Raw genomic sequence first — 27,231 nt, forward strand, 5'->3', positions numbered from 1 at the left:
TCATACCTCTGGGGAACCATCAGAATCTCCAAACGCCTCAGCAAAGTCAGATGGACTTTTCCTCAGAGTCTGGTCAGCTGGCAGCGTGTTGTCATTATAAGAGCTAACGAACTTGAAGTCACTGGTTCTAGAACCCGTTGTCAAGTAGGCGTCATAATTGTAAGTGCTGCGTAAAGTTCCTGTGCCGTCAACCTCTGCGTAATTGGGAGGGAGATAAGCGCTGGGGATGGCGACCGCTCCGTCAAACAACAGTCTGGGCTTTCTCCTGCGACAAAACCTCACACCCAGCATGACAATAATGAAGGTCAGGAAAAAGGTGGAGACGGACACCAGCGCGATGATCAGATAAGAGGTCAGCTTGGAGTTGCTCTCATCATAAGACATATCCTTCAGTTCTGGCACTTCAGCCAAGTTATCAGAAATAAGTAAATACATGGAACAGGTGGCAGAGAGAGAGGGCTGTCCGTTATCTTTCACTGACACAATAAGGTTCTGTTTCATGCTGTCAGATTCAGAAATGTCCCGCTGTGTCCTGATCTCTCCGCTGTGGAGACCAATAGTGAAAAGTCCCGGATCAGTGGATTTGACTATATGATAGGACAGCCAGGCGTTCTGTCCGGAGTCCCCGTCCACCGCTATCACCTTGGACACCAGAGAGCCTCCGTGCGCAGCTTTGGGGACCAGCTCGGTCATGAAGGAGTTGCCCTCCGGGGCGGGGTACAGTATCTGAGGAGAGTTGTCATTCACATCCGTTATGAAGACACTGACGGTCACGTTGCTACTGAGCGGAGGAGAACCGTTGTCTCTGGCCATCACGTGGACTTTAAAGCTCCTAAACTGTTCATAATCAAATAACCTCACAGCGTGGATCACCCCCGTGTCTCCGTTAACGGACAGATAGGAGGCCACCGGTGCACCGTTCAACTCTCCAGGTAAAAGAGAATAAACCACTGTGCCGTTTTGTCTCCAGTCTGGGTCTCGAGCAGTAATGGAGCATAAAGTGGAGCCAGGTTTGTTATTTTCAGTCACGTGGGCGCTGTAGGACTGTTCCTCAAACACAGGTGGGTTGTCGTTGACGTCAGCAACAGATAACTGAACAGTTTTAGAGGAGGACAGAGGAGGAGAGCCCTCGTCGGTGGCAGTGATTGTAATGTTATAATCAGACACTAGTTCACGGTCCAGCTGGCCGGTGGTCACCAGGGAATAGTAGTTTTTGATGGAGGGAACCAACTTAAAAGGGACGTTTTGCTGAATGGAGCAGCGGACCTGTCTGTTATTGTCAGAGTCTCTATCCTGCACGTTAATGATGCCCACCTCTGTACCAGGTGACACGTTCTCTGGGATGGGGTTATTCAGAGATTTCAAATTCACTACAGGGGCGTTGTCATTCATATCGGTGATAACAATTATCACCTTCGTATACGAGTATAGCCCTAACGCATCCTTTGCTTTAATGCGTAATTCAAATGATTTGACCGTTTCAAAGTCAATTGTCCCAATTACCCGTATTTCGCCCGTTTTACGGTCAATATTGAATATATTCTTCACATGTTCTGCAACATGCCCGAAATCATAGGTTACATCTCCATTGACTCCCTCGTCTGCATCCGTAGCACTCACTGTAACCACTACAGTATCTAGAGGAGAGTTTTCAGGCAGACTGGCTTCATACACAGCCTGGCTAAACACTGGGGCGTTATCATTAGCATCCAGTACTGTGACGTGTATGAGTACAGTACCTGATCTCTGCGGAGAACCGCCATCTAAAGCTGTAAGAAGCAAACTGATTTCCTGATGCTTTTCACGATCGAGCTCTTTATCGAGAACAAGCTCGATGGTATTCCCATTAATAGCCAAAATGAAATTCTCGTTGTTTTTTAGGTTGTATCTCTGAACTGTATTTTGTCCAACATCGGCGTCACGTGCCTCCTCTATCAAGAAACGAGCTCCTCTGTCTGCTGACTCACTGATTTCAATATTGATGGATTCTTCATTAAATTGTGGGGAGTTGTCGTTGATATCTTGAACGTGTAGACTAATACGATGCAGCTCCAGAGGATTCTCCAGCACCAGTTCATGTTGTAGGATGCACGACACTGTATTCCCACAAAGCCCCTCTCGGTCAATCCTGTCGGTAACAATCAATTCTCCGTTGGTCAGGTTTATGTCACAATAACGTTTATCGTTCCCATCCGTGTCAATACGAGGCTTTCTAGTCGATAGTTTGCCCATCTGCAGCCCGAGATCCTTGGCTATATTTCCAATAACAGATGCGCGTTTCATCTCCTCGGGAAAAGAATAGCTCACGTCTCCATGTGCAGAATGCAACCAAAGAAGAAGGAAATACAAGCTGCATATTTGCAACATGAGTATTTTGAACCCCATCGTAAACACGTGTTGCTAACAGACGAAAAATAACTTGCTGTGATTAAACCAATGGCAAAATATACAACACAAATAACCACTGAAAGTCGACGGCGAATGTGCCTACATCCAAACCCGTCAATGGGAACACAAAAGTAGGCTATTCGTCAACGCCAGAGGGTGGGGAAATGAATATAGCCTAGCTTATAGACTGATAGCGACACCATGAGTAAAGTTGAGAAATAGCACTTGCCAAGCATAGCCCTCATACATGGAACATAAAATGATGCGTGTACGCAACGTTTTCAATAGTAACCGAAATGGTCTAAGTCAGGAAATCACAGGTTTACATCAAAGCATGTATGCAAACAGTTCCATCAACTTTAAAAGCGGACTGATGTCAGGGAATAATAAGCCATCTCTTTTAAATCAACTGAGAAACAATGCAATGGCCATGATGTTGTCTTCCTTTCTTTCTTTAAAAATTTCAACATAACAACATGGCAATCAACATGTGTAAAACAATGTTAAAAAAATACTATTATATAGCCTATATGGCTACACCCACCAAATACACATTTCTACTCATCCTGGTAACATTATCTCTTTAATCCTTAATCGACTAGAATAAGTTGCTCCTTTAGATTAGTTGCTGCAACAGGTAACGTGGTTTTAATATATTTATATTTACAACATAACAAATAATTTATAAAATAAGTAAATAATCTGTTAACACTATTACAACTTACAGAAGAAAATAATATCACAATATAAGGCAAATTCTCAGTCAAACTGCACCAACTGCCACCAACTGATAAAACAACTTCAGCACCAAGGACAGAGACACTGAAAATGCCATCCAGGGAAGAGGGGGGAGTTAAGACGCACATAAGGACATTTAAACAGAATAATACCTTACTTGACTGACATTAACAACATCATAAGCATCCTAAGGGGTGTGTAAGTACTTCCACAAGCACAATTCAAGAGGTGATAAACAGCTCAGCACCAAGAACAGATAGAACTGATGAGTGAATACTATTCCAAGACAGAGTCCAAATACAGCTAGATATACCAATTATAAAATGAGAAGAAAAATACAAACAGTGGCAATGACAAGCAGGCCAAGCCTGACATGAAGCTTGGATGATAAGTGTTGCTACAATAATTGGATCTGACAATTTGATTTGATTGTTGTAAGACTAATTAAAACCTTCAAAGTTCAGTATAAAAGCCACATGAGTTTAGCATAACTGCTCCAAAAGTCAATTATAGTCAAAAGAAATATGAGATTTCTTTGAAATCATCTGCATCTGTTAATTAAATTAATCTCAAAACTGTTTGAAGATTAGTTTTTTTTCAGATATCAGTATTGTGGAAATATTAGTGGTGTCAGTATCAACTTAATTATTAGTACTAAATAGTATAATAGATGCTTGTATGAAAAGTCAAATTATTGAAGCTTTACAATCCCTATGAGATCCAGCAGCCAGCTGATGAGATCATAATGAACTGTCAGCTAACTTAATGTCAGAACAACAACAACAACAACAACAACAACAACAACAACAACAGCAGCAGCAACAACAACACATGAATAAATGATCCAAGGTGATTATTAAAGTGCTGATGATTGATGATTAGTGAAAGTTGAAGTTGAAATTGAAGGAACACTACATATTTTCTGACTGAAGAGACTAAATTTGCTTTCTGTCAGGATATGTTGTGGGAGAATGATTGCTCCAATGCAGATGCCGATGCCAATTTGACTGACAGAAGTGTAATCAGTTACTTTAACTAAGGACAACACAGTGAGGCTCCACTGGGGGGGGCGGGGGGGGGGGGGCGGTACACACACACATATATATATATATATATATATATATATATATATATATATATATATATATATATATATATATGTATATATATATGTGTGTGTGTGTGTGTGTGTGTGTGTGTGTGTGTGTGTGTGTGTGTGTGTGTGTGTGTAAATAAAATAAAGGACAAATGTGCTACTTTTCAGAGAGGAGAAAGTCCATAATAACGAGTTAAATGAAAACTTCAAATAATAGCAAAACAAAAAACCTTGAGAAGAAAGACCTCTAAATCAGTAGTCATCAAAGTAATGAAAGTTCAGTAATTAAACGTAAAAAAACAGGGGGGGGGTGTAGGCTATTATAAATCGTGAATAATATTTGATCAAATTTTTAATAAAAATACTAGCAAAAGGGCAGCGCACATCAGCATAATAAGGCAGAGGCCAATTCTTAGACAGAATGCATCAAAGGATCAAACAAGATCAGGACCAAGGACAGAGACGCTGAAAGCATGCAAGGCTTTCCCAGGCATAGTGAGGAAGGCGTGGATTCAGTCACTCAGTCAGACTGACAGACTGACAAGCTGACTGACAGACAGACAGACAGTCAGACAGACAGACAGACAGACAGACAGACAGACAGACAGACAGACAGATCGATTGAAAAATCAAACTGATTAGCTTCTTATTCTTACTTAGAAAACTACAAGAGGCGAGTATATATTCATCAAGTATGATGCAGGACTCAGGAGGTGATAAGCAGTTCAGCACCGAGGACCGAGACGCAATAGAACACGCCGCGGACCGAGACACAATAGAACACGAGTGAATACAATTAGGCTATTTCAAGGCAGAATTCATAGCTAGACAGCTAGATATAGCAACTATAATAAAATGTAAAAAAAAATAAAAAAATAAAAAATAAAAAATAAACATGATGACAATAACAACAAGCAGGCCAAGACTTGCTTGGGAGAGAGTAGAGAAAAAGCACACCGAGTAGGCTAAGTTATCTAAAGACTTGAAGCCAGCATACATTGTTTTCAACAGCATGAACACCTGAAACGGGTGCTATAGGGGATACCATACAAATGTAGACCTAAATATCTTAGCTTAAACTCTGAATTGTCTGACTCAACAAGTGTTACAGACATTGCCCAGCTGATATCTGATAGCTGCTCCTACCTCTGGGGAACCATCAGAATCGCCAAACACCTCAGCAAAGTCAGATGGACTTTTCCTCAGAGTCTGGTCAGCTGGCAGCGTGTTGTCATTGTAAGATGTCACGAACTTGAAGTCACTGGTTCTAGAACCCGTTGTCAAGTAGGCGTCATAATTGTAAGTGCTGCGTAAAGTTCCTGTGCCGTCAACATCTGCGTAATTGGGAGGGAGATAAGCGCTGGGGATGGCGACCGCTCCGTCAAACAACAGTCTGGGCTTTCTCCTGCGACAAAACCTCACACCCAGGATGACAATAATGAAGGTCAGGAAAAAGGTGGAGACGGACACCAGCGCGATGATCAGATAAGAGGTCAGCTTGGAGTTACTCTCATCATAAGACATATCCTTCAGTTCTGGCACTTCAGCCAAGTTATCAGAAATAAGTAAATACATGGAACAGGTGGCAGAGAGAGAGGGCTGTCCGTTATCTTTCACTGACACAATAAGGTTCTGTTTCATGCTGTCAGATTCAGAAATGTCCCGCTGTGTCCTGATCTCTCCGCTGTGGAGACCAATAGTGAAAAGTCCCGGATCAGTGGATTTGACTATATGATAGGACAGCCAGGCGTTCTGTCCGGAGTCCGCGTCCACCGCTATCACCTTGGACACCAGAGAGCCTCCGTGCGCAGCTTTGGGGACCAGCTCGGTCATGAAGGAGTTGCCCTCCGGGGCGGGGTACAGTATCTGAGGAGAGTTGTCATTCACATCCGTAATGAAGACACTGACAGTCACGTTGCTGCTGAGCGGAGGAGAACCGTTGTCTCTGGCCATCACGTGGACTTTAAAGCTTCTAAACTGTTCATAATCAAATAACCTCACAGCGTGGATCACCCCCGTGTCTCCGTTAACTGACAGACAGGAGGACACCGGGGCACCGTTCACCTCTCCAGGTAAAAGAGAATAAATTACTGTGCCGTTTTGTCTCCAGTCTGGGTCTCGAGCAGTAACGGAGCATAACGTGGAGCCAGGTTTGTTATTCTCAGTCACGTGGGCGCTGTAGGACTGTTCCTCAAACACAGGTGGGTTGTCGTTGACGTCAGCAACAGATAACTGAACAGTTTTAGAGGAGGACAGAGGAGGAGAGCCCTCGTCGGTGGCAGTGATTGTAATGTTGTAATCAGACACTAGTTCACGGTCCAGTTGGGCCGTGGTCACCAGGGAATAGTAGTTTTTGATGGAGGGAACCAACTTAAAAGGGACATTTTGCTGAATAGAGCAGCGGACCTGTCTGTTATTGTCAGAGTCTCTATCCTGCACGTTAATGATGCCCACCTCTGTACCAGGTGACACGTTCTCTGGGATGGGATTAGTCAGAGATTTCAGATTGACTACAGGGGCGTTATCATTTACATCAGTGATAACAATTATTACATTCGTATATGAGGATAGACCTAACCCATCTTTTGCTTTAATGCTTAATTCAAATGATGTCATAGTTTCAAAATCGATGGTGCCAATTACTCGAATTTCACCCGTTTTACTGTCAATATCAAATAACTTATTCACATCGTCTGCAACATTTCCAAAGTCATAAGTTATACCGCCATTTACACCCTCGTCTGCATCAGTAGCACTGACTGTAACCACTACAGTATTGAGAGGCGAGTTTTCAGGCAGACTGGCTTCATATACAGCCTGGCTAAACACTGGGGCGTTATCATTAGCATCCAGTACTGTGACGTGTATGAGTACAGTACCTGATCTCTGAGGATCACCGCCATCTAAAGCTGTAAGAAGCAAACTGATTTCCTGGTGCTTTTCACGATCGAGCTCTTTATCGAGAACAAGCTCGATTGTATTCCCATTAATAGCCAATAGGAAATTCTCATTGGTTTTTAGGTTGTATCTCTTAACTGTATTTTGTCCAACATCGGCGTCACGTGGCCCTTCTATAAAGAAACGAGCTCCTCTGGCTGCTGACTCACTAATTTCAATATTGATGGATTCTTCCTTAAATTGTGGAGAGTTGTCGTTGATATCTTGAACGTGTAGACTAATACGATGCAGCTCCAGAGGATTCTCCAGCACCAGTTCATGTTGTAGGATGCACGACGCCTTATTCCCACAAAGCCCCTCTCGGTCAATCCTGTCGGCAACAATCAAGTCTCCGTTGGTCAGGTTTATGTCACAATAACGCTTATGTTTCCCATCGGTGTCAATACGAGCCTTTCGCGTTGATAGTTCGCCCATCTGCAGCCCGAGATCCTTGAGTATATTTCCAATAACAGATCCGCGTTTCATCTCCTCTGGAAAAGAATAGCTCACGTCTCCATGTATGGAATGCACCCAAAGAAGAAGGAAATGCAAGCTGCATATCTGCAACACTCCTTTGGACCCCATCATAACAATGTGTTTCTAACGGAGGAGGGCTGGACGCTGTGATAAAACCAAAAGGCAAAATGTATCCACAAGACAAGTAACCACTGCAATTCGACGGCGAATGTGCGCACACCCAAACCGGTAAATGGGAACACAATTAGTCAACATCAGAGGGTGGAGGAATTAATATATCTCGCGACATAGCGACACCTTGAGTAAAGTTGAGAAATAGCACTCGCCAATTTGGTTTAGATAAGGTTAGGCTATATGATCTACGTGGAACATATACATGGAAATTAGTATCGTGTATGAAATGGTTGCAAGTTATCGAAATAGTCCAACTCAGCAAATCAAAGTTTTGCATCAGATACTGTATGCAATCAATGTATCAATATGACAGACCACCACTCCATTAAACACACAATTAAATTGGTCTAGAGAAGGGCACAATGCAGGCAACATAACCCTAAAGGGTAACCGGGTATAGCCGTACACAAATCTGATTGTATGAATCAACATGAACATAATGAATAATGAATGAGCTATCAGTAATTCAGAAGGTTGGCACTGACAAATACATGAATCATAGACCTCCTGTCTGTAGGTCACCATTAATCGTGGTGACTTTTATCAATCAGGATTCACATGTTTAACAATTGGATACCTCTGATTGCTGATCACAATTTTGTTTGTGGATGAGCCCACTGATGTCTGTTACCCCACATGGTAAAACATAATTTAGTTGTAGGCCACTCTTACACAAACACAGACAGACAGACAGACAGACAGACAGACAGACACAACAGACAGACAGACAGACAGACAGACAGACACACACACACACAGACACACACACACACACACACACACACACACACACACACACACACACACACACACACACACACACACACACACACACACACACACAAAGAGTTTGGGTTGTGTGATGGCAATGGAGTGGATCTCCGCTGGTGCAGCTGGACACCCCCCCCCCCCCACCGCACCGGTGTTTTCTATGAAGAGAATAAAGGAGACAGACACATCAGGTTGTGTACCTGTGCCTTATTGCCAGGAAAATCACAAGTCACTGTTGTCTAATGACTGCATTTTTACATTTTTACCTTTTTCTGTGCTTTGTAAACTGGATTCATAGACCACTTGACCCCCCCCCCCCAAAGTATGACTCATTAATTTGTCAGTGTACAGTTTTGTGAATTACTGATTGTTCATTCAGTAACTCAGGCATTAATTCATGTATTAATTTGTGTTTATTTGTATTATGTTACCACCATTTTTTAAAGCAAGTGACAGCATGTATGTCCGAATAATGCACAAAAAAGCAAAATATATGCAGTGACTCAACTAAAATGACAATGCTGAAGTGGTCGTTGAATGTTGACAGGGAGAAGCCATAGCACTGAAATAACGTGGCATGAAATACTACTGTGGCAAAGAAACTAAGCCCCGACAATGACAACATTTCAGTGGAAAATGCACATGGATATTTGGAATTGCTTTACATGCAGAGAACCTAAATGTGCAAGTAGCTTCTGCACAATAATAGCATAATTTCATTGGGCTAAAATAGAAGACCATGGACTGCCAGAAAATGTTAGCAAAAATGACTTCACATATGCCTGTATTGATTTGATGTGAACGAACACCCAGCTGTGATGGCATATTTGGCACCATCAGAGTGTAGAAGATTTAGCATACAGTAATCTACTAAATTCAACCTGCATGTCATAGACAGTATCTGTAGAGGATCCTAACAGTAAAGCACACAATCGTCTGCACATGCTCCAGCTATTTAGTGGCATAAAGATGGACCTAAAAAGTTGTCAAAGGAAATAAGTAAGTAACATTTCAATTCATCTCAATACTTCCTGAATATTTTTTTCAGATAGTAGTGCAAGTGGTAATAGTAGTATCTGCATCAATTTCCTGATTACTGTAGTAAAGCACTGTTGGGCAGTGGTGGCCCAACAGTTAGAGAAGCGAGCTTGTGACTGGAAGGTTGTCGGTTCAATCCGCAGGACCGGCAGGATAAATCTGGGTGGGGAAAGTGAAAAGGCAGCGTTTGCCCCTCACTCATTATCAGCACTGAGGTACCGTTGAGCAAGGCCCTTAACCCCAACCGCTCCAGTGGAGCTGCTCAGTGGCCAGCAGATCAGACTGCGGTTGGGCAGCATCTAGGTATGAATGTGTGTGTGTGAATGTGCACAGGGCACTCCTGAAAAGGAGAGCATTGCTCTTAGAGAGACTCCCCTGAATAAATAAAGGTTTAAAAAAGTATACTACATTTGTCTATGACAAATCAAACTATTGAAACTCTGAATGATAAAAATTCCTCATAATGATGAATGAACTATCCACCAACTTTATGTGAAATAAACTGCTTATTTGACAAAAGTAATGTTATTCTATTCAGAGGGGAAGAAAAGAGTAATCAAATTGAATCACTGAAATTAATAAAATATATTGCAAATACCAAAAACATGATCATACATACGCCCATGCTAATTTGACTGACACAACAGTTACGGAAACAGTGAGGGTCCACTGTGAAAACATCAAGAACACAGTTGCTATTTTTCACAAAAGGAGAAAGTTCCAATGATTCCAATATAATGTCCATAGACCTGACAAAAATGGCTTATAAATGAGTATTCATCAAAAGCAGGAAAGTTCAGTGATAAAAAAAAAAACTTTCCAATTAACAAAAGAAAGAAAAAAAAAATGTAGGCACTATATCTGTGATCAAATTTCTTGAAAGAAATAGCAACATGTGAGACCATAGAATACAAAAACAGAGGCTAAATCTTGCAAATGCCGGAAGTTCAGAACCAAGGACAGAGACGCTGAAATCGGCATGCGGTGGGGGGGGGGGGGGGGGGACAGAGACACTAGAATGCATGAGTGAATAAAATACTTATTCCAAGGATGAATGGATAGACAGCTATAGTTACAAAAATCAACCATGTGACAATGACAAGCAGACTAAGCATTGCTTTATAAAAAGGGACCACTGAGTGCAGCTTGGTTAATAAGACGAACACTGCCAACAAAGACTCTGCCATCTGCAAACTTAGGTCTCACTCAGTCAAACCCCACTTCCTGCTGCTTCTCTACCAAAAAACTATTGAGCCCATCCTCCTGCACAATGCAAGCTGCTATTTCACCATGCTCACCCTCACCAATAGCAACAAGCTCCTGAAAATCACAAAAATATCTCAGAAAATCATTGGCCTCCCCACTCCCAACCTGCCAGCCCTCAGTGACACTGCCACCACTCACAGAGCACTGACCATAGCACACAACCTGCCACCCTCTCAACTCATGCTTCACCCTCCTCCACTCTGTTGTGTCCACAGACAACTACTCTGCAAAAAACATGCTTTGAAAGGAGTTTTGTACCCTCAGCAATCACTGCCTTAAAATTATCTGGGCACACTGTAACAGACTTGTGTTGTTGTGATGTTCTTGTACTGTGTTTTGAGTGTTATTTGTTTTCAGTGTTTGATTGTGTACAGACTGTGAAAGGAAATTCCCTCTACAGATGACAATAAAGAAATATTCCAAATATTCCAAATACAAAAATAAAATCGTATTCACCTAAGCCTGAGACCACAAAATGAAGTCAACATAAGTCAATTATGTTGACTTAAAGCCAACATAATTTGTTTCTAAACAGCATGGTAGGGACAACCCAAACGGCTGCTTGTATTCACCTATACAGGGTAAAGGCCAATCAAAATTTAAATTATTTATATTAAATTAAACACTCAACAAGTTTTACCAGAATTGTCCAGTTAAAATCTGAAACCTACCTCTGGGGAACAATCAGAATCTCCAAACACCTCAGCAAAGTCAGATGGACTTTTCCTCAGAGTCTGGTCAGCTGGCAGCGTGTTGTCATTGTAAGATGTCACGAACTTGAAGTCACTGGTTCTAGAACCCGTTGTCAAGTAGGCGTCATAATTGTAAGTGCTGCGTAAAGTTCCTGTGCCGTCCACATCTGCGTAATTGGGAGGGAGATAAGCGCTGGGGATGGTGACCGCTCCATCAAACAACAGTCTGGGCTTTCTGCTGCGACAAAACCTCACACCCAGGATGACAATAATGAAAGTCAGGAAAAAGGTGGAGACGGAGACCAGCGCGATGATCAGATAAGAGGTCAGCTTGGAGTTGCTCTCATCATAAGACATATCCTTCAGTTCTGGCACTTCAGCCAAGTTATCAGAAATAAGTAAATACATGGAACAGGTGGCAGAGAGAGAGGGCTGTCCATTATCTTTCACTGACACAATAAGGTTCTGTTTCATGCTGTCAGATTCAGAAATGTCCCGCTGTGTCCTGATCTCTCCGCTGTGGAGACCAATAGTGAAAAGTCCCGGATCAGTGGATTTGACTATATGATAGGACAGCCAGGCGTTCTGTCCGGAGTCCGCGTCCACCGCTATCACCTTGGACACCAGAGAGCCTCCGTGCGCAGCTTTGGGGACCAGCTCGGTCATGAAGGAGTTGCCCTCCGGGGCGGGGTACAGTATCTGAGGAGAGTTGTCATTCACATCCGTTATGAAGACACTGACGGTCACGTTGCTGCTGAGTGGAGGAGAACCGTTGTCTCTGGCCATCACGTGGACTTTAAAGCTCCTGAACTGTTCATAATCAAACGCCCTCACAGCGTGGATCACCCCCGTGTCTCCGTTAACAGACAGATAGGAGGACACCGGGGCACCGTTCACCTCTCCAGGTAAAAGAGAATAAATCACTGTACCGTTTTGTCTCCAGTCTGGGTCTCGAGCAGAAACGGAGCATAACGTGGAGCCAGGTTTGTTATTTTCAGTCACGTGGGCGCTGTAGGACTGTTCCTCAAACACAGGTGGGTTGTCGTTGACGTCAGCAACAGATAATTGAACAGTTTTAGAGGAGGACAGAGGAGGAGAGCCGTCGTCGGTGGCAGTGATTGTAATGTTGTAATCAGACACTAGTTCACGGTCCAGTTGGCCCGTGGTCACCAGAGAATAGTAGTTTTTGATGGAGGGAACCAACTTAAAAGGGATGTTTTGCTGAATGGAGCAGCGGACCTGTCGGTTATTGCCAGAGTCTCGGTCATGCACATTAATGATGCCCACCTCTGTACCAGGTGACACATTCTCTGGTATGGGGCTAGTCAGTGATTTCAACTTGACCACAGGGGCGTTATCATTTACATCAGTGATAACAATTATTACATTCGTATACGAGGATAGACCTAACCCATCCTTTGCTTTAATGCTTAATTCAAATGATGTCATAGTTTCAAAATCGATGGTCCCAATTACTCGAATTTCACCCGTTTTACTGTCAATATTAAATAACTTATTCACATCGTCTGCAACATTTCCGAAGTCATAAGTTATATCTCCATTTACTCCCTCGTCTGCATCAGTAGCACTCACTGTAACCACTATAGCATTTAGAGGCGAGTTTTCAGGCAGACTGGCTTCATATACAGCCTGGCTAAACACTGGGGCGTTATCATTAGCATCCAGTACTGTGACGTGTATGAGTACAGTACCTGATCTCTGCGGAGAACCGCCATCTAAAGCTGTAAGAAGCAAACTGATTTCTTGATGCTTTTCACGATCGAGCTCTTTATCGAGAACAAGCTCGATAGTATTCCCATTAATAGCCAAAATGAAATTCTCGTTGTTTTTTAGGTTGTATCTCTGAACTGAATTTTGTCCAACATCGGCGTCACGTGGCCCCTCTATAAAGAAACGAGCTCCTCTGTCTGCTGACTCACTAATTTCAATATTGATGGATTCTTCCTTAAATTGTGGAGAGTTGTCGTTGATATCCTGAACGTGTAGACTAATACGATGCAGCTCCAGAGGATTCTCCAGCACCAGTTCATGTTGTAGGATGCACGACGCTTTATTCCCACAGAGCCCCTCTCGGTCAATCCTGTCGGCAACAATCAAGTCTCCGTTGGTCAGGTTTATGTCACAATAACGTTTATCGGTCCCATCCGTGTCAATACGAGCCTTTCGCGTTGATAGTTCGCCCATCTGCAGCCCGAGATCCTTGACTATATTTCCAATAACAGATCCGCGTTTCATCTCCTCTGGAAAAGAATAGCTCACGTCTCCATGTATGGAATGCACCCAAAGAAGAAGGAAATGCAAGCTGCATATCTGCAACACTCCTTTGGACCCCATCATAACAATGTGTTTCTAACGGAGGAGGGCTGGACGCTGTGATAAAACCAAAAGGCAAAATGTATCCACAAGACAAGTAACCACTGCAATTCGACGGCGAATGTGCGCACACCCAAACCGGTAAATGGGAACACAATTAGTCAACATCAGAGGGTGGAGGAATTAATATATCTCGCGACATATAGCGACACCTTGAGTAAAGTTGAGAAATAGCACTCGCCAATTTGGTTTAGTTAAGGTTAGGCTATATGATCTACGTGGAACATATACATGGAAATTAGTATCGTGTATGAAATGGTTGCAAGTTATCGAAATAGTCCAACTCAGCAAATCAAAGTTTTGCATCAGATACTGTATGCAATCAATGTATCAATATGACAGACCACCACTCCATTAAACACACAATTAAATTGGTCTAGAGAAGGGCACAATGCAGGCAACATAACCCTAAAGGGTAACCGGGTATAGCCGTACACAAATCTGATTGTATGAATCAACATGAACATAATGAATAATGAATGAGCTATCAGTAATTCAGAAGGTTGGCACTGACAAATACATGAATCATAGACCTCCTGTCTGTAGGTCACCATTAATCGTGGTGACTTTTATCAATCAGGATTCACATGTTTAACAATTGGATACCTCTGATTGCTGATCACAATTTTGTTTGTGGATGAGCCCACTGATGTCTGTTACCCCACATGGTAAAACATAATTTAGTTGTAGGCCACTGTTACACAAACACAGACAGACAGACAGACAGACAGACAGACAGACAGACACACACACACACACACACACACACACACACACACACACACACACACACACACACACACACACACACACACACACACACACACACACACACACACAAAGAGTTTGGGTTGTGTGATGGCAATGGAGTGGATCTCCGCTGGTGCAGCTGGACACCCCCCCCCCCCCCCACCGGTGTTTTCTATGAAGAGAATAAAGGAGACAGACACATCAGGTTGTGTACCTGTGCCTTATTGCCAGGGAAATCACAAGTCACTGTTGTCTAATGACTGCATTTTTACATTTTTACCTTTTTCTGTGCTTTGTAAACTGGATTCATAGACCACTTGACCCCCCCCCCCCAAAGTATGACTCATTAATTTGTCAGTGTGTTTTGTGAATTACTGATTGTTCATTCAGTAACTCAGGCATTAATTCATGTATTAATTTGTGTTTATTTGTATTATGTTACCACCATTTTTTAAAGCAAGTGACAGCATGTATGTCCGAATAATGCACAAAAAAGCAAAATATATGCAGTGACTCAACTAAAATGACAATGCTGAAGTGGTCGTTGAATGTTGACAGGGAGAAGCCATAGCACTGAAATAACGTGGCATGAAATACTACTGTGGCAAAGAAACTAAGCCCCGACAATGACAACATTTCAGTGGAAAATGCACATGGATATTTGGAATTGCTTTACATGCAGAGAACCTAAATGTGCAAGTAGCTTCTGCACAATAATAGCATAATTTCATTGGGCTAAAATAGAAGACCATGGACTGCCAGAAAATGTTAGCAAAAATGACTTCACATATGCCTGTATTGATTTGATGTGAACGAACACCCAGCTGTGATGGCATATTTGGCACCATCAGAGTGTAGAAGATTTAGCATACAGTAATCTACTAAATTCAACCTGCATGTCATAGACAGTATCTGTAGAGGATCCTAACAGTAAAGCACACAATCGTCTGCACATGCTCCAGCTATTTAGTGGCATAAAGATGGACCTAAAAAGTTGTCAAAGGAAATAAGTAAGTAACATTTCAATTCATCTCAATACTTCCTGAATATTTTTTTCAGATAGTAGTGCAAGTGGTAATAGTAGTATCTGCATCAATTTCCTGATTACTGTAGTAAAGCACTGTTGGGCAGTGGTGGCCCAACAGTTAGAGAAGCGAGCTTGTGACTGGAAGGTTGTCGGTTCAATCCGCAGGACCGGCAGGATAAATCTGGGTGGGGAAAGTGAAAAGGCAGCGTTTGCCCCTCACTCATTATCAGCACTGAGGTACCCTTGAGCAAGGCCCTTAACCCCAACCGCTCCAGTGGAGCTGCTCAGTGGCCAGCAGATCAGACTGCGGTTGGGCAGCATCTAGGTATGAATGTGTGTGTGTGAATGTGTACAGGGCACTCCTGAAAAGGAGAGCATTGCTCTTAGAGAGACTCCCCTGAATAAATAAAGGTTTAAAAAAGTATACTACATTTGTCTATGACAAATCAAACTATTGAAACTCTGAATGATAAAAATTCCTCATAATGATGAATGAACTATCCACCAACTTTATGTGAAATAAACTGCTTATTTGACAAAAGTAATGTTATTCTATTCAGAGGGGAAGAAAAGAGTAATCAAATTGAATCACTGAAATTAATAAAATATATTGCAAATACCAAAAACATGATCATACATACGCCCATGCTAATTTGACTGACACAACAGTTACGGAAACAGTGAGGGTCCACTGTGAAAACATCAAGAACACAGTTGCTATTTTTCACAAAAGGAGAAAGTTCCAATGATTCCAATATAATGTCCATAGACCTGACAAAAATGGCTTATAAATGAGTATTCATCAAAAGCAGGAAAGTTCAGTGATAAAAAAAAAACTTTCCAATTAACAAAAGAAAGAAAAAAAAAATGTAGGCACTATATCTGTGATCAAATTTCTTGAAAGAAATAGCAACATGTGAGACCATAGAATACAAAAACAGAGGCTAAATCTTGCAAATGCCGGAAGTTCAGAACCAAGGACAGAGACGCTGAAATCGGCATGCGGTGGGGGGGGGGGGGGGGGGGGGGGGGGGGACAGAGACACTAGAATGCATGAGTGAATAAAATACTTATTCCAAGGATGAATGGATAGACAGCTATAGTTACAAAAATCAACCATGTGACAATGACAAGCAGACTAAGCATTGCTTTATAAAAAGGGACCACTGAGTGCAGCTTGGTTAATAAGACGAACACTGCCAACAAAGACTCTGCCATCTGCAAACTTAGGTCTCACTCAGTCAAACCCCACCTCCTGCTTCTTCTCTACCAAAAAACTATTGAGCCCATCCTCCTGCACAATGCAAGCTGCTATTTCACCATGCTCACCCTCACCAATAGCAACAAGCTCCTGAAAATCACAAAAATATCTCAGAAAATCATTGGCCTCCCACTCCCAACCTGCCAGCCCTCAGTGACACTGCCACCACTCACAGAGCACTGACCATAGCACACAACCTGCCACCCTCTCAACTCATGCTTCACCCTCCCTCTGCTCTGTCCACAGACAACTAATCTGCAAAAACATGCTTTGCGAGGAGTTTTGTACACTCAGCAATCACTGCGTTAAAGGGGGACTAACCCCCCCAGATATGTAACAAACCCTGATTTGATAGCCATAGATCATCTGGGGCACACTGTAACAGACTTGTCTTGTTGTGATGTTTTTGTACTGTGTTTTGAGTGTTATTTGCTTTCAGTGTTTGATTGTGTACAGCCTGTGAAAGGAAATTCCCTCTACAGATGTCAATAAAAAAAAATCAAAATATGAAAACTAAAAAATAAAATTGTATTCACCTAAGCCTGAGACCACAAAATGAAGTCTAAAGACAACATAAATTGTTATAAACAGCATGGTAGGGACAACACAAACGGCTGCTTGTATTCACCTATACAGGGTAAAGGCCAATCAAAATTTTAAAAATTTATATTAAGTGAAACACTCAACAAGTTTACCGGAAATGTCCAGTTAAAATCTGAAACCTGCTCCTACCTCTGGGGAACAATCAGAATCTCCAAACACCTCAGCAAAGTCAGATGGACTTTTCCTCAGAGTCTGGTCAGCAGGCAGTGTGTTGTCATTGTAAGATGTCACGAACTTGAAGTCACTGGTTCTAGAACCCGTTGTCAAGTAGGCGTCATAATTGTAAGTGCTGCGTAAAGTTCCTGTGCCGTCAACATCTGCGTAATTGGGAGGGAGATAAGCGCTGGGGATGGCGACCGCTCCATCAAACAACAGTCTGGGCTTTCTCCTGCGACAAAACCTCACACCCAGGATGACAATAATGAAGGTCAGGAAAAACGTGGAGACGGACCACCAGCGCGATGATCAGATAAGAGGTCAGCTTGGAGTTGCTCTCATCATAAGACATATCCTTCAGTTCTGGCACTTCAGCCAAGTTATCAGAAATAAGTAAATACATGGAACAGGTGGCAGAGAGAGAGGGCTGTCCGTTATCTTTCACTGACACAATAAGGTTCTGTTTCATGCTGTCAGATTCAGTAATGTCCCGCTGTGTCTTGATCTCTCCGCTGTGGAGACCAATAGTGAAAAGTCCCGGATCAGTGGATTTGACTATATGATAGGAAAGCCAGGCGTTCTGTCCGGAGTCCGCGTCCACCGCTATCACCTTGGACACCAGAGAGCCTCCGTGCGCAGCTTTGGGGACCAGCTCGGTCATGAAGGAGTTGCCCTCCGGGGCGGGGTACAGTATCTGAGGTGAGTTGTCATTCACATCCGTTATGAAGACACTGACGGTCACGTTGCTGCTGAGAGGAGGAGAACCGTTGTCTCTGGCCATCACGTGGACTTTAAAGCTCCTGAACTGTTCATAATCAAACGGCCTCACAGCGTGGATCACCCCCGTGTCTCCGTTTACGGACAGATAGGAGGCCACCGGGGCACCGTTCACCTTTCCAGGTAAAAGAGAATAAATCACTGTGCCGTTTTGTCTCCAGTCTGGGTCTCGAGCAGAAACGGAGCATAAAGTGGAGCCAGGTTTGTTATTTTCAGTCACGTAGGCGCTGTAGGACTGTTCCTCAAACACAGGTGGGTTGTCGTTGACGTCAGCAACAGATAACTGAACAGTTTTAGAGGAGGACAGAGGAGGAGAGCCCTCGTCGGTGGCAGTGATTGTAATGTTGTAATCAGACACTAGTTCACGGTCCAGCTGGCCCGTGGTCACCAGAGAATAGTAGTTTTTGATGGAGGGAACCAACTTAAAAGGTACATTTTGCGTAATGGTGCAGTGGACATTTTGGTTATTTTCAGAGTCTGCATCCTGCACGTTAATGATGGCCACCTCTGTACCAGGTGACACATTCTCTGGGATGGGATTAGTCAAAGATTTCAAATAGATTACTGGTGTGTTGTCATTTACATCAGTGATCTCAATAGTTACCTTTGTGTATGACGATAACCCTAAACCATCCTTTGCTTTAATGCGCAATTCATATGTTGTAACACTTTCAAAATCAATGGTACCCTTTACTCTGATTTGTCCTGTTTTACGATCAATACTAAAAACATTCCTCACATCCTCTGAAACATGTGCAAAATCATAAGTTACATCTCCATGTACTCCTTCATCTGCATCAGTAGCAGTCACTGTTAACACTACTGTATCTAGAGGAGAGTTTTCAGGCAGACTTGCTTCATAGGAGGCCTGGCTAAACACTGGAGCATTATCATTAGCATCCAGTACAGTGATGTGTATGAGTACAGTACCTGATCTCTGTGGTGTGCCACTATCAGTAGCTGTGAGGAGTAAATTAATCTCATGTTGTTTCTCTCGGTCAAGCTCTTTTTCAAGAACAAGCTCAATACTATTTCCATTAACATCCAGAATAAAATTATCATTATTTTCCAGATTGTATCCCTGAACTGAGTTTTGTCCTACATCAACATCATGGGCATCTTCCATTAGGAAACGAGCTCCTTTGACTGCAGATTCCCTAATTTCAATATTAATCGAATCTTCATTAAACTGTGGAGAGTTATCATTGATATCTTGAACATGCAGACTGAAACGATGCAGCTCCAGAGGATTTTCCAAAACAAGCTCGTGTTTTATAACGCACGAGGCCTTTTCCCCACAAAGAACCTCTCGATCAATCCTGTCGCCTACAATTAAATCTCCGTTACTTAGGTTGATGTCGCAATACCGTTTGCGATTCCTTTCGGTATCAACACGAGCCTTTCTGGAGGACAGTTCCCTCGTCTCCAGACCGAGATCCTTTGCTATATTCCCAATAACAGATCCGCGTTTCATCTCCTCTGGGAAAGAATAGCTCACATCTCCGTTTGAATGCCACGGAAGCAAGAAAACCAAACAGCATAAGGCGAATCCTTTGAGCCCCATCCTAGCAATGTTGTTATATTGGAGGCGCGGTCCTCAACGCGATGAACCAGAAAACCACGGAATAGTTATCGACTGCTGTCCACAGCTATTGTGACTGCATCCTCGCCAGTCAACTGCAATTCAAGAATGACTCCTTGTATTGGTCTACACACCAGAGGGTGGAGATATTTCGTGTATACTGGCGGATAGCGACACCATGAGTGGAGATTTGAGATGACAGTTAATTTAAAAAAAATACTGTAATTGCGATATCTGTTCCCTTTAAACATAAACGTAATACTGATATTAACCCAGATAAAACCAAAACGAGTGAACACGTCCTCATATAAATTGATGAAACTGCACTCATATAAGTTACAAATATCAGGGAATTATGTTCATGAAGGAAGATATGCCAGTGAAAGCAACAGGTCGTGTTTAACTGTTATCAAAATGCAGTAATTGTCCTCTAGTCACGCCTTGTTTAGGCGAATCAGCGTGACGTCACTTGACACCCAGAAATGCGCAACCCCGCAGCAGTTAATAGTAGCCTATGAGTTGTGCCAAACAAACGTTAATATCTCAAAAACTACAGGGCCTACATCACATCGCTTATATTTTGACATTATGAGTGAGAGCAGAAGTAGCTCAAGAGTTTGATGTAGCTATAATATATGCATGCCGCCGTGGTAAAGTTGTGTGAACTGTCGCAGTTTTTAAAATGTAAACAGAGTTAGACGGCTAGAGTCAGACACACACAACCCTCGCGCCACTTGGGCTCCATAGGGTTCCATTGCCTTTGCCACCCAGTGACGTGGTTTGTTTACCAAAATGCTGCTCAGCTGATCCCTCGTATATGGGTATTTGGATGCATGCAAAGAAAGTGAGGGCGTTATGGGTTAAAAAAAAAGTACAGAAAAATGTTTCATCAAAGCCCAGGACATTGCAAAAAATAGCCTATATCAGTAGCTAAGGTGAAATATTGAAAGATCGCCTTCAACTGAAAATGAAGACACGTCACGTGATATAGCAGGTCGTCGATAACATTTAGGGATAAACTGACATTAATGAACACACCAACGGTATTAAACAGTTTTCACCCCATATAGGCTACTGCTTTAGATTTGCATGCATTGCTCTCAACATTAAAAATTACTCTTTACCGCTATATCACCTCCCTTGGGCTATTATAAGTGTGTGTGAGAGAGAGAGCGAGAACGAGAGCGAGAGCGAGAGCGAGAGCGAGAGCGAGAGCGAGAGCGAGAGAGAGAGAGAGAGAGAGAGAGAGAGAGAGAGAGAGAGAGAGAGGGAGAGAGAGAGAGATACCCGACGACGGCAATGCTGTTTTACACATGAATAAATACCGGTACAAGAAAAAGAAGTCTGCAAACTTATGCTAAAACCCAATGAAAGTCATGTCTGCAGCCAAATGGAAATTACATGAGGGAGCTATTAAGAACTTCGAGGCGCTGATGGATAAAGCCCCCACACTGATTCCAGTGGAAAAATAAACTAATTCAGAAACAAACCAAAATTGCATTGATGCAATTATCAAGATAAGCATAAATTGCATGCATGTGAACCATGAAGCCGAACAATTTTGGCTCTAACCGGAAAATTACTGTATAAAATCTAGAAAAATGTCGCAAAAGCAGCAAAAATACATGATTGGGTGTTCAGTACCATGGAAGAACGATTATTATTATAGGCTAGTAGTAGTAGTATTAGTATTATTATTATTAGTAGTAGTAAGAGTAGTAGTAGTAGTAGTAGTAGATAGTAGTAGTAAAGTACGACTCCACTGTATATTCATACGGTATTCTATTTTTAGTTGTGAGTTTTCAGAGTAAAGCGTTAATCAGTTTCAAATTGCCCTCCTGCAGTCGATCTGTAAGAGTCCCCACGAGTCACGATCTGTAAGAGTCCCCCCCCCCCCCCCCCCCCCCCCCCCCCAGTCAATCTATCTAACAACATGTGTCTGCCTGCTCTGATATAACGTTTTTTCTTGCATGCAATTTTTGGTGACTCTCTCCTTGGTGCTGAAATGCCTTTTATCTCTTGATGCATTTTGACCTTAGTTTTTGCAACTGTAAGCAAGTGTGTGTGTGTCTGGGGGGGGGGGGGGGGGGGGGGGGGGGGCTTGCTCCAGAAGTTCAAGATTCAATAAATGTCTAAATGTATGGCCATGAATATGTCTTGGTTCACTCTCAGACAAAGACAGTGCAGCAGCACACATTATACAAACTAACATTAAACACACACACACAAACATTCAGGCACAGTACCCAGCAGCATCGTATTCAGCAGAGAGTGCATACAGTTTAAAGTGCAAGGTACATATGATTCAGTACAAATTCGGATGCCTTATTGCTTGGAGGTAGGTGCGATATGTGTTGCACATAATGCTCCCGTATCTTCTGCCTGATGGGAGGAGATTAAAAATAGTGTGGCAGATGAGAGCGGTCTGCTATTATTTTATTAGCCTTCCTGATTATTCTTGTGGCATAAAGTGATGTAAGTGAAGGAAAACTACAGCCGATGACTTTGAAAAAATGATCATCAAAGTGTGTAGAAGACGTGATTCAGCATGTATAGTATAGTAATCTACAAAATACAACCTGCATATCATAGACAGTGTCATAGAGGATCATCACTAACAATAAGCAATCAATCACCACTGCAGTAGGCATGCTGCAGCTCAATATTGGCATAAATATGAACATTAAAAAGGTGTCAAAGGAAATAAGAAATACACATGTGCCTTGATGCAGCTCATTAAAACATGTTTTTTTTTCAAATGTGCAAAACAATTAACATATTCTAAAAAAAGTTTGTTTCTACAAAAATTGGATCAACGTGTTGTAAAACAAATGAATACAGCCAAAGTTCCTTATAAACGCCACATGTATGTAAAATGTCTGCTGTTCAGATATTGAAATATGTGTGTGCAAATTCCTCTGAAGAATACGAGCAAAAGAGGAGACCATCAGCACAAGACAGAGGCCAATCTTAGTCAAAATGCATGAAGTTCAGCACCAAGGACAGAGACACTGGGCATGCAGGGGAGAAAATGTGTATAGCATCCTACAAGTGGTGAACAGCCTAGTTTCTCAAGCATTATTCAAGTGGTGATAGACAGTTCAGCACCAAGGACAGAGACACAAAACAATACATGAGCGAATAAAATACTTATTCCAATACAGAATGCATGCATAGCTAGACAGCTAGATAACTATCAAATGACTGTCACCTGCTTTTTCACCATGCTAGCAGATTCTGAATATATTCTATGATAATTGGGCTGTCCAGTCCCAAACTGCCAGCCCCCATTGACACTGCCACCACTTGCCAGAGAACTGACCAAGGCACACGACCCCTGCGTCCCACCTCAACCCATGCTTCACCCTCCTCCCCTCTGTCCACAGACAACTCTGCAAGGAGGGTTTTGTACCCTCAGCAATCACTGCCTTAAATAACCTTAAATGACCTGCATGATGGGCACACTAACAGACTGCAGTCTTCATGTTTGTTTATACCATGTTTTGAGTGTTAGTTGTTTTGAGTGTTTGGGTACAGACGTTGAAAGCAAATTCGAACTAGAGAGGGCAATAAAGAATGAATCTGAATCAAAAACATTGTTTTCAATTTAGCGAGGCATAAGACCACAAACTGAATTATAAAGACTAAAAGCCAGCATCTAATGTTGTAAAAAGCATGGTGTGGACAACCCGAAATGGTTGATTGTATTGGCTTCACGGGAAAAGACAAATAAAAAAGAAATATATTAAACAAAACTGACAGCATTTTAGAGAAATGATCCTAAATCTACTCCTACCTCTGGGGAACCATCAGAATCTCCAAATGCCTCAGCAAAGTCAGATGGACTTTTCCTCAGAGTCTGGTCAGCTGGCAGCGTGTTGTCATTGTAAGAGCTGAGGAACTTGAAGTCACTGGTTCTAGAACCCGTTGTCAAGTAGGCGTCATAATTGTAAGTGCTGCGTAAAGTTCCTGTGCCGTCAACCTCTGCGTAATTGGGAGGGAGATAAGCGCTGGGGATCGCGACCGCTCCATCAAACAACAGTCTGGGCTTTCTGCTGCGACAAAACCTCACACCCAGGATGACAATAATGAAGGTCAGGAAAAAGGTGGAGACGGACACCAGCGCGATGATCAGATAAGAGGTCAGCTTGGAGTTGCTCTCATCATAAGACATATCCTTCAGTTCTGGCACTTCAGCCAAGTTATCAGAAATAAGTAAATACATGGAACAGGTGGCAGAGAGAGATGGCTGTCCGTTATCTTTCACTGACACAATAAGGTTCTGTTTCATGCTGTCCGATTCAGAAATGTCCCGCTGTGTCCTGATCTCTCCGCTATGGAGACCAATAGTGAAAAGTCCCAGATCAGTGGATTTTACTATATGATAGGACAGCCAGGCGTTCTGTCCAGAGTCTGCGTCCACCGCTATCACCTTGGACACCAGAGAACCTCCGTGCGCAGCTTTGGGGACCAGCTCGGTCATGAAGGAGTTGCCCTCCGGGGTAGGGTACAGTATCTGAGGTGAGTTGTCATTCACATCCGTAATGAAGACACTGACGGTGACGTTGCTGCTGAGCGGAGGAGAACCGTTGTCTCTGGCCATCACGTGGACTTTAAAGTTCCTGAACTGCTCATAATCAAATGCCCTCACAGCGTGGATCACCCCCGTGTCTCCATTAACGGACAGATAGGAGGACACCGGGGCACCGTTTACCTCTCCAGGTAAAAGAGAATAAATCACTGTGCCGTTTTGTCTCCAGTCTGGGTCTTGAGCAGTAACGGAGCATAAAGTGGAGCCAGGTTTGTTATTTTCAGTAACGTAGGTGCTGTAGGACTGTTCCTCAAACACAGGTGGGTTGTCGTTGACGTCAGCAACAGATAACTGAACAGTTTTAGAGGAGGACAGAGGAGGAGAGCCCTCGTCGGAGGCAGTGATTGTAATGTTGTAATCAGACACTAGTTCACGGTCCAGTTGGCCCGTGGTCACCAGAGAATAGTAGTTTTTGATGGAGGGAACCAACTTAAATGGGACGTTTTGCTGAATGGTGCAGTGGACATTTTGGTTATTTTCAGAGTCTGCATCCTGCACGTTAATGATGGCCACCTCTGTACCAGGTGACACATTCTCTGGGATGGGATTAGTCAAAGATTTCAAATAGATTACTGGTGTGTTGTCATTTACATCAGTGATCTCAATAGTTACCTTTGTGTATGATGATAACCCTAAACCATCCTTTGCTTTAATGCGCAATTCATATGTTGTAACACTTTCAAAATCAATGGTACCCTTAACTCTGATTTTTCCTGTTTTACGATCAATACTAAAAACATTCCTCACATCCTCTGAAACATGCCCGAAATCATAAGTTACATCTCCATGCACTCCTTCATCTGCATCAGTAGCAGTCACTGTTAACACTACTGTATCTAGAGGAGAGTTTTCAGGCAGACTTGCTTCATAGGAGGCCTGGCTAAACACTGGAGCATTATCATTAGCATCCAGTACAGTGATGTGTATGAGTACAGTACCTGATCTCTGTGGTGTGCCACTATCAGTAGCTGTGAGGAGTAAATTAATCTCATGTTGTTTCTCACGATCAAGCTCTTTTTCAAGAACAAGCTCAATATTATTGCCATTAACAGCCAGAATAAAATTATCATTCTTTTCCAGATTGTATCCCTGCACTGAGTTTTGTCCAACATCGGCGTCACGTGCCTCCTCTATCAAAAAACGGGCTCCTCTGTCTGCTGACTCTCTAATTTCAATATTGATGGATTCTTCATTAAATAGCGGGGAGTTGTCGTTTATATCTTGAACATGCAGACTGAAACGATGCAGCTCCAGAGGATTCTCCAAAACAAGCTCGTGTTTTATAACACAAGAGGCCTTTTCCCCACAAAGCCCCTCTCGGTCAATCCTGTCGGCCACAATTAAATCTCCGTTACTTAGGTTGATGTCGCAATACCGTTTGCGATTCCTTTCGGTATCAACACGAGCCTTTCTGGAGGACAGTTCCCTCGTCTCCAGACCGAGATCCTTTGCAATATTCCCAATAACAGATCCGCGTTTCATCTCCTCTGGGAAAGAATAGCTCACATCTCCGTTTACTGAATGCCACGGAAGCAATAAAACGAAACAGCATATTAAGGCGAATCCTTTGAGCCCCATCCCTGCAATGTTGTTCTATTAGAGCAGTGGTCCTCACCGTGATGAACAAGAAAACTACAGAGTATACAATGAAGTTAGATGAAAATCGACTGCTGTCCACACCTATTGTGACTGCATCCTCGCCAGTCAGCAGCAACTCAAGAATGACTCCGTGTATCAGAGGGTGCATTGAGGAATGGATATATTGCGCGTAGACTGGCGGATAGCGACACCGTGAGTGGAGTTAAGAGATGGCAGTTGATAATAAGTTTAAAAAACGGGATTTACGACGATATGTTACCTTTAAACACAAACGTAATACGTTGACCCAGATAAAATAAAAACAAGTGAAGATATCCTCGTATACAGAAACTGCACCCAATATAAGTTACAAACATGCAGGCAATTGCAGAGACAGGGAGAGAAAGAGAGAGAGAGAGAGAGAGAGAGAGAGAGAGAGAGAGAGAGAGAGAGAGAGAGAGAGAGAGACTTGATGATGGCAAGTGCCGTTTTATGCATGGAAAATACCGATAAAAGAAACACACAAGTCTGCAAACTTATGCTCAATCCGAATGAAAGTCATTACTGCAGCCAACTGCATTGGACATTATGTCAGGTGGACTACTAAGAACTTTAGGCACCTTTATCCTTGTCAGAATTTACTTTTGGACACACAGTGCACGACACACAGTGCACGTCATATAAGTATTGGGCCGCTGACGGATGAAGCCCCCACACTGCTTCCAGTGGAAAAAGTAAACTAATAAACAAACCAAAATTGTCTTGATGCAATTATCAAGATAAAAATAAATTGCATGTGAACCATCAAGCCCCAACGAAAGGAGCGATTCGTATATTGGCTCATACCGGAAAAACACTTAATAAAACAATCTAGAAAACCGAAAAGGCCGCAAAAGCTGCAATAAGACATGAGTGGATGTTCAGTACCACGGACA

The 27,231-nt window shown here is 42.7% G+C and overlaps 1 protein-coding gene and 2 pseudogenes across 3 annotated transcripts; all 3 read right to left on the bottom strand.

Annotated features, from left to right (window-relative positions):
• LOC310790051 (uncharacterized protein) lies at positions 1-7,744 on the bottom strand (the record flags this gene model as incomplete). The annotated part of the gene is made up of 2 exons (XM_083651759.1): positions 1-2,400; positions 5,369-7,744. 2 exons carry the CDS (start codon positions 7,742-7,744, stop codon positions 1-3), a joined length of 4,776 nt encoding a protein of 1,591 aa, XP_083507885.1.
• Positions 7,745-11,341: 3,597 nt separating this feature from the next.
• Positions 11,342-20,019, bottom strand: LOC310790052 (protocadherin gamma-A3 pseudogene; annotated as a pseudogene). Its single transcript has 3 exons — positions 17,742-20,019; positions 11,557-13,947; positions 11,342-11,347 (listed from the first exon to the last, which is right to left on the bottom strand). The product of its transcript is annotated as a protocadherin gamma-A3 pseudogene (transcript).
• Positions 20,020-23,893: 3,874 nt separating this feature from the next.
• Positions 23,894-26,257, bottom strand: LOC310790053 (protocadherin gamma-A11 pseudogene; annotated as a pseudogene). Its single transcript has one exon. The product of its transcript is annotated as a protocadherin gamma-A11 pseudogene (transcript).
• Between the last annotated feature and the right edge of the window lie 974 nt (positions 26,258-27,231).

The sequence above is a fragment of the Poromitra crassiceps genome (genome assembly GCF_964638095.1).
Source record: "Poromitra crassiceps genome assembly, chromosome: 15".
Taxonomy (NCBI): domain Eukaryota; kingdom Metazoa; phylum Chordata; class Actinopteri; order Beryciformes; family Melamphaidae; genus Poromitra; species Poromitra crassiceps.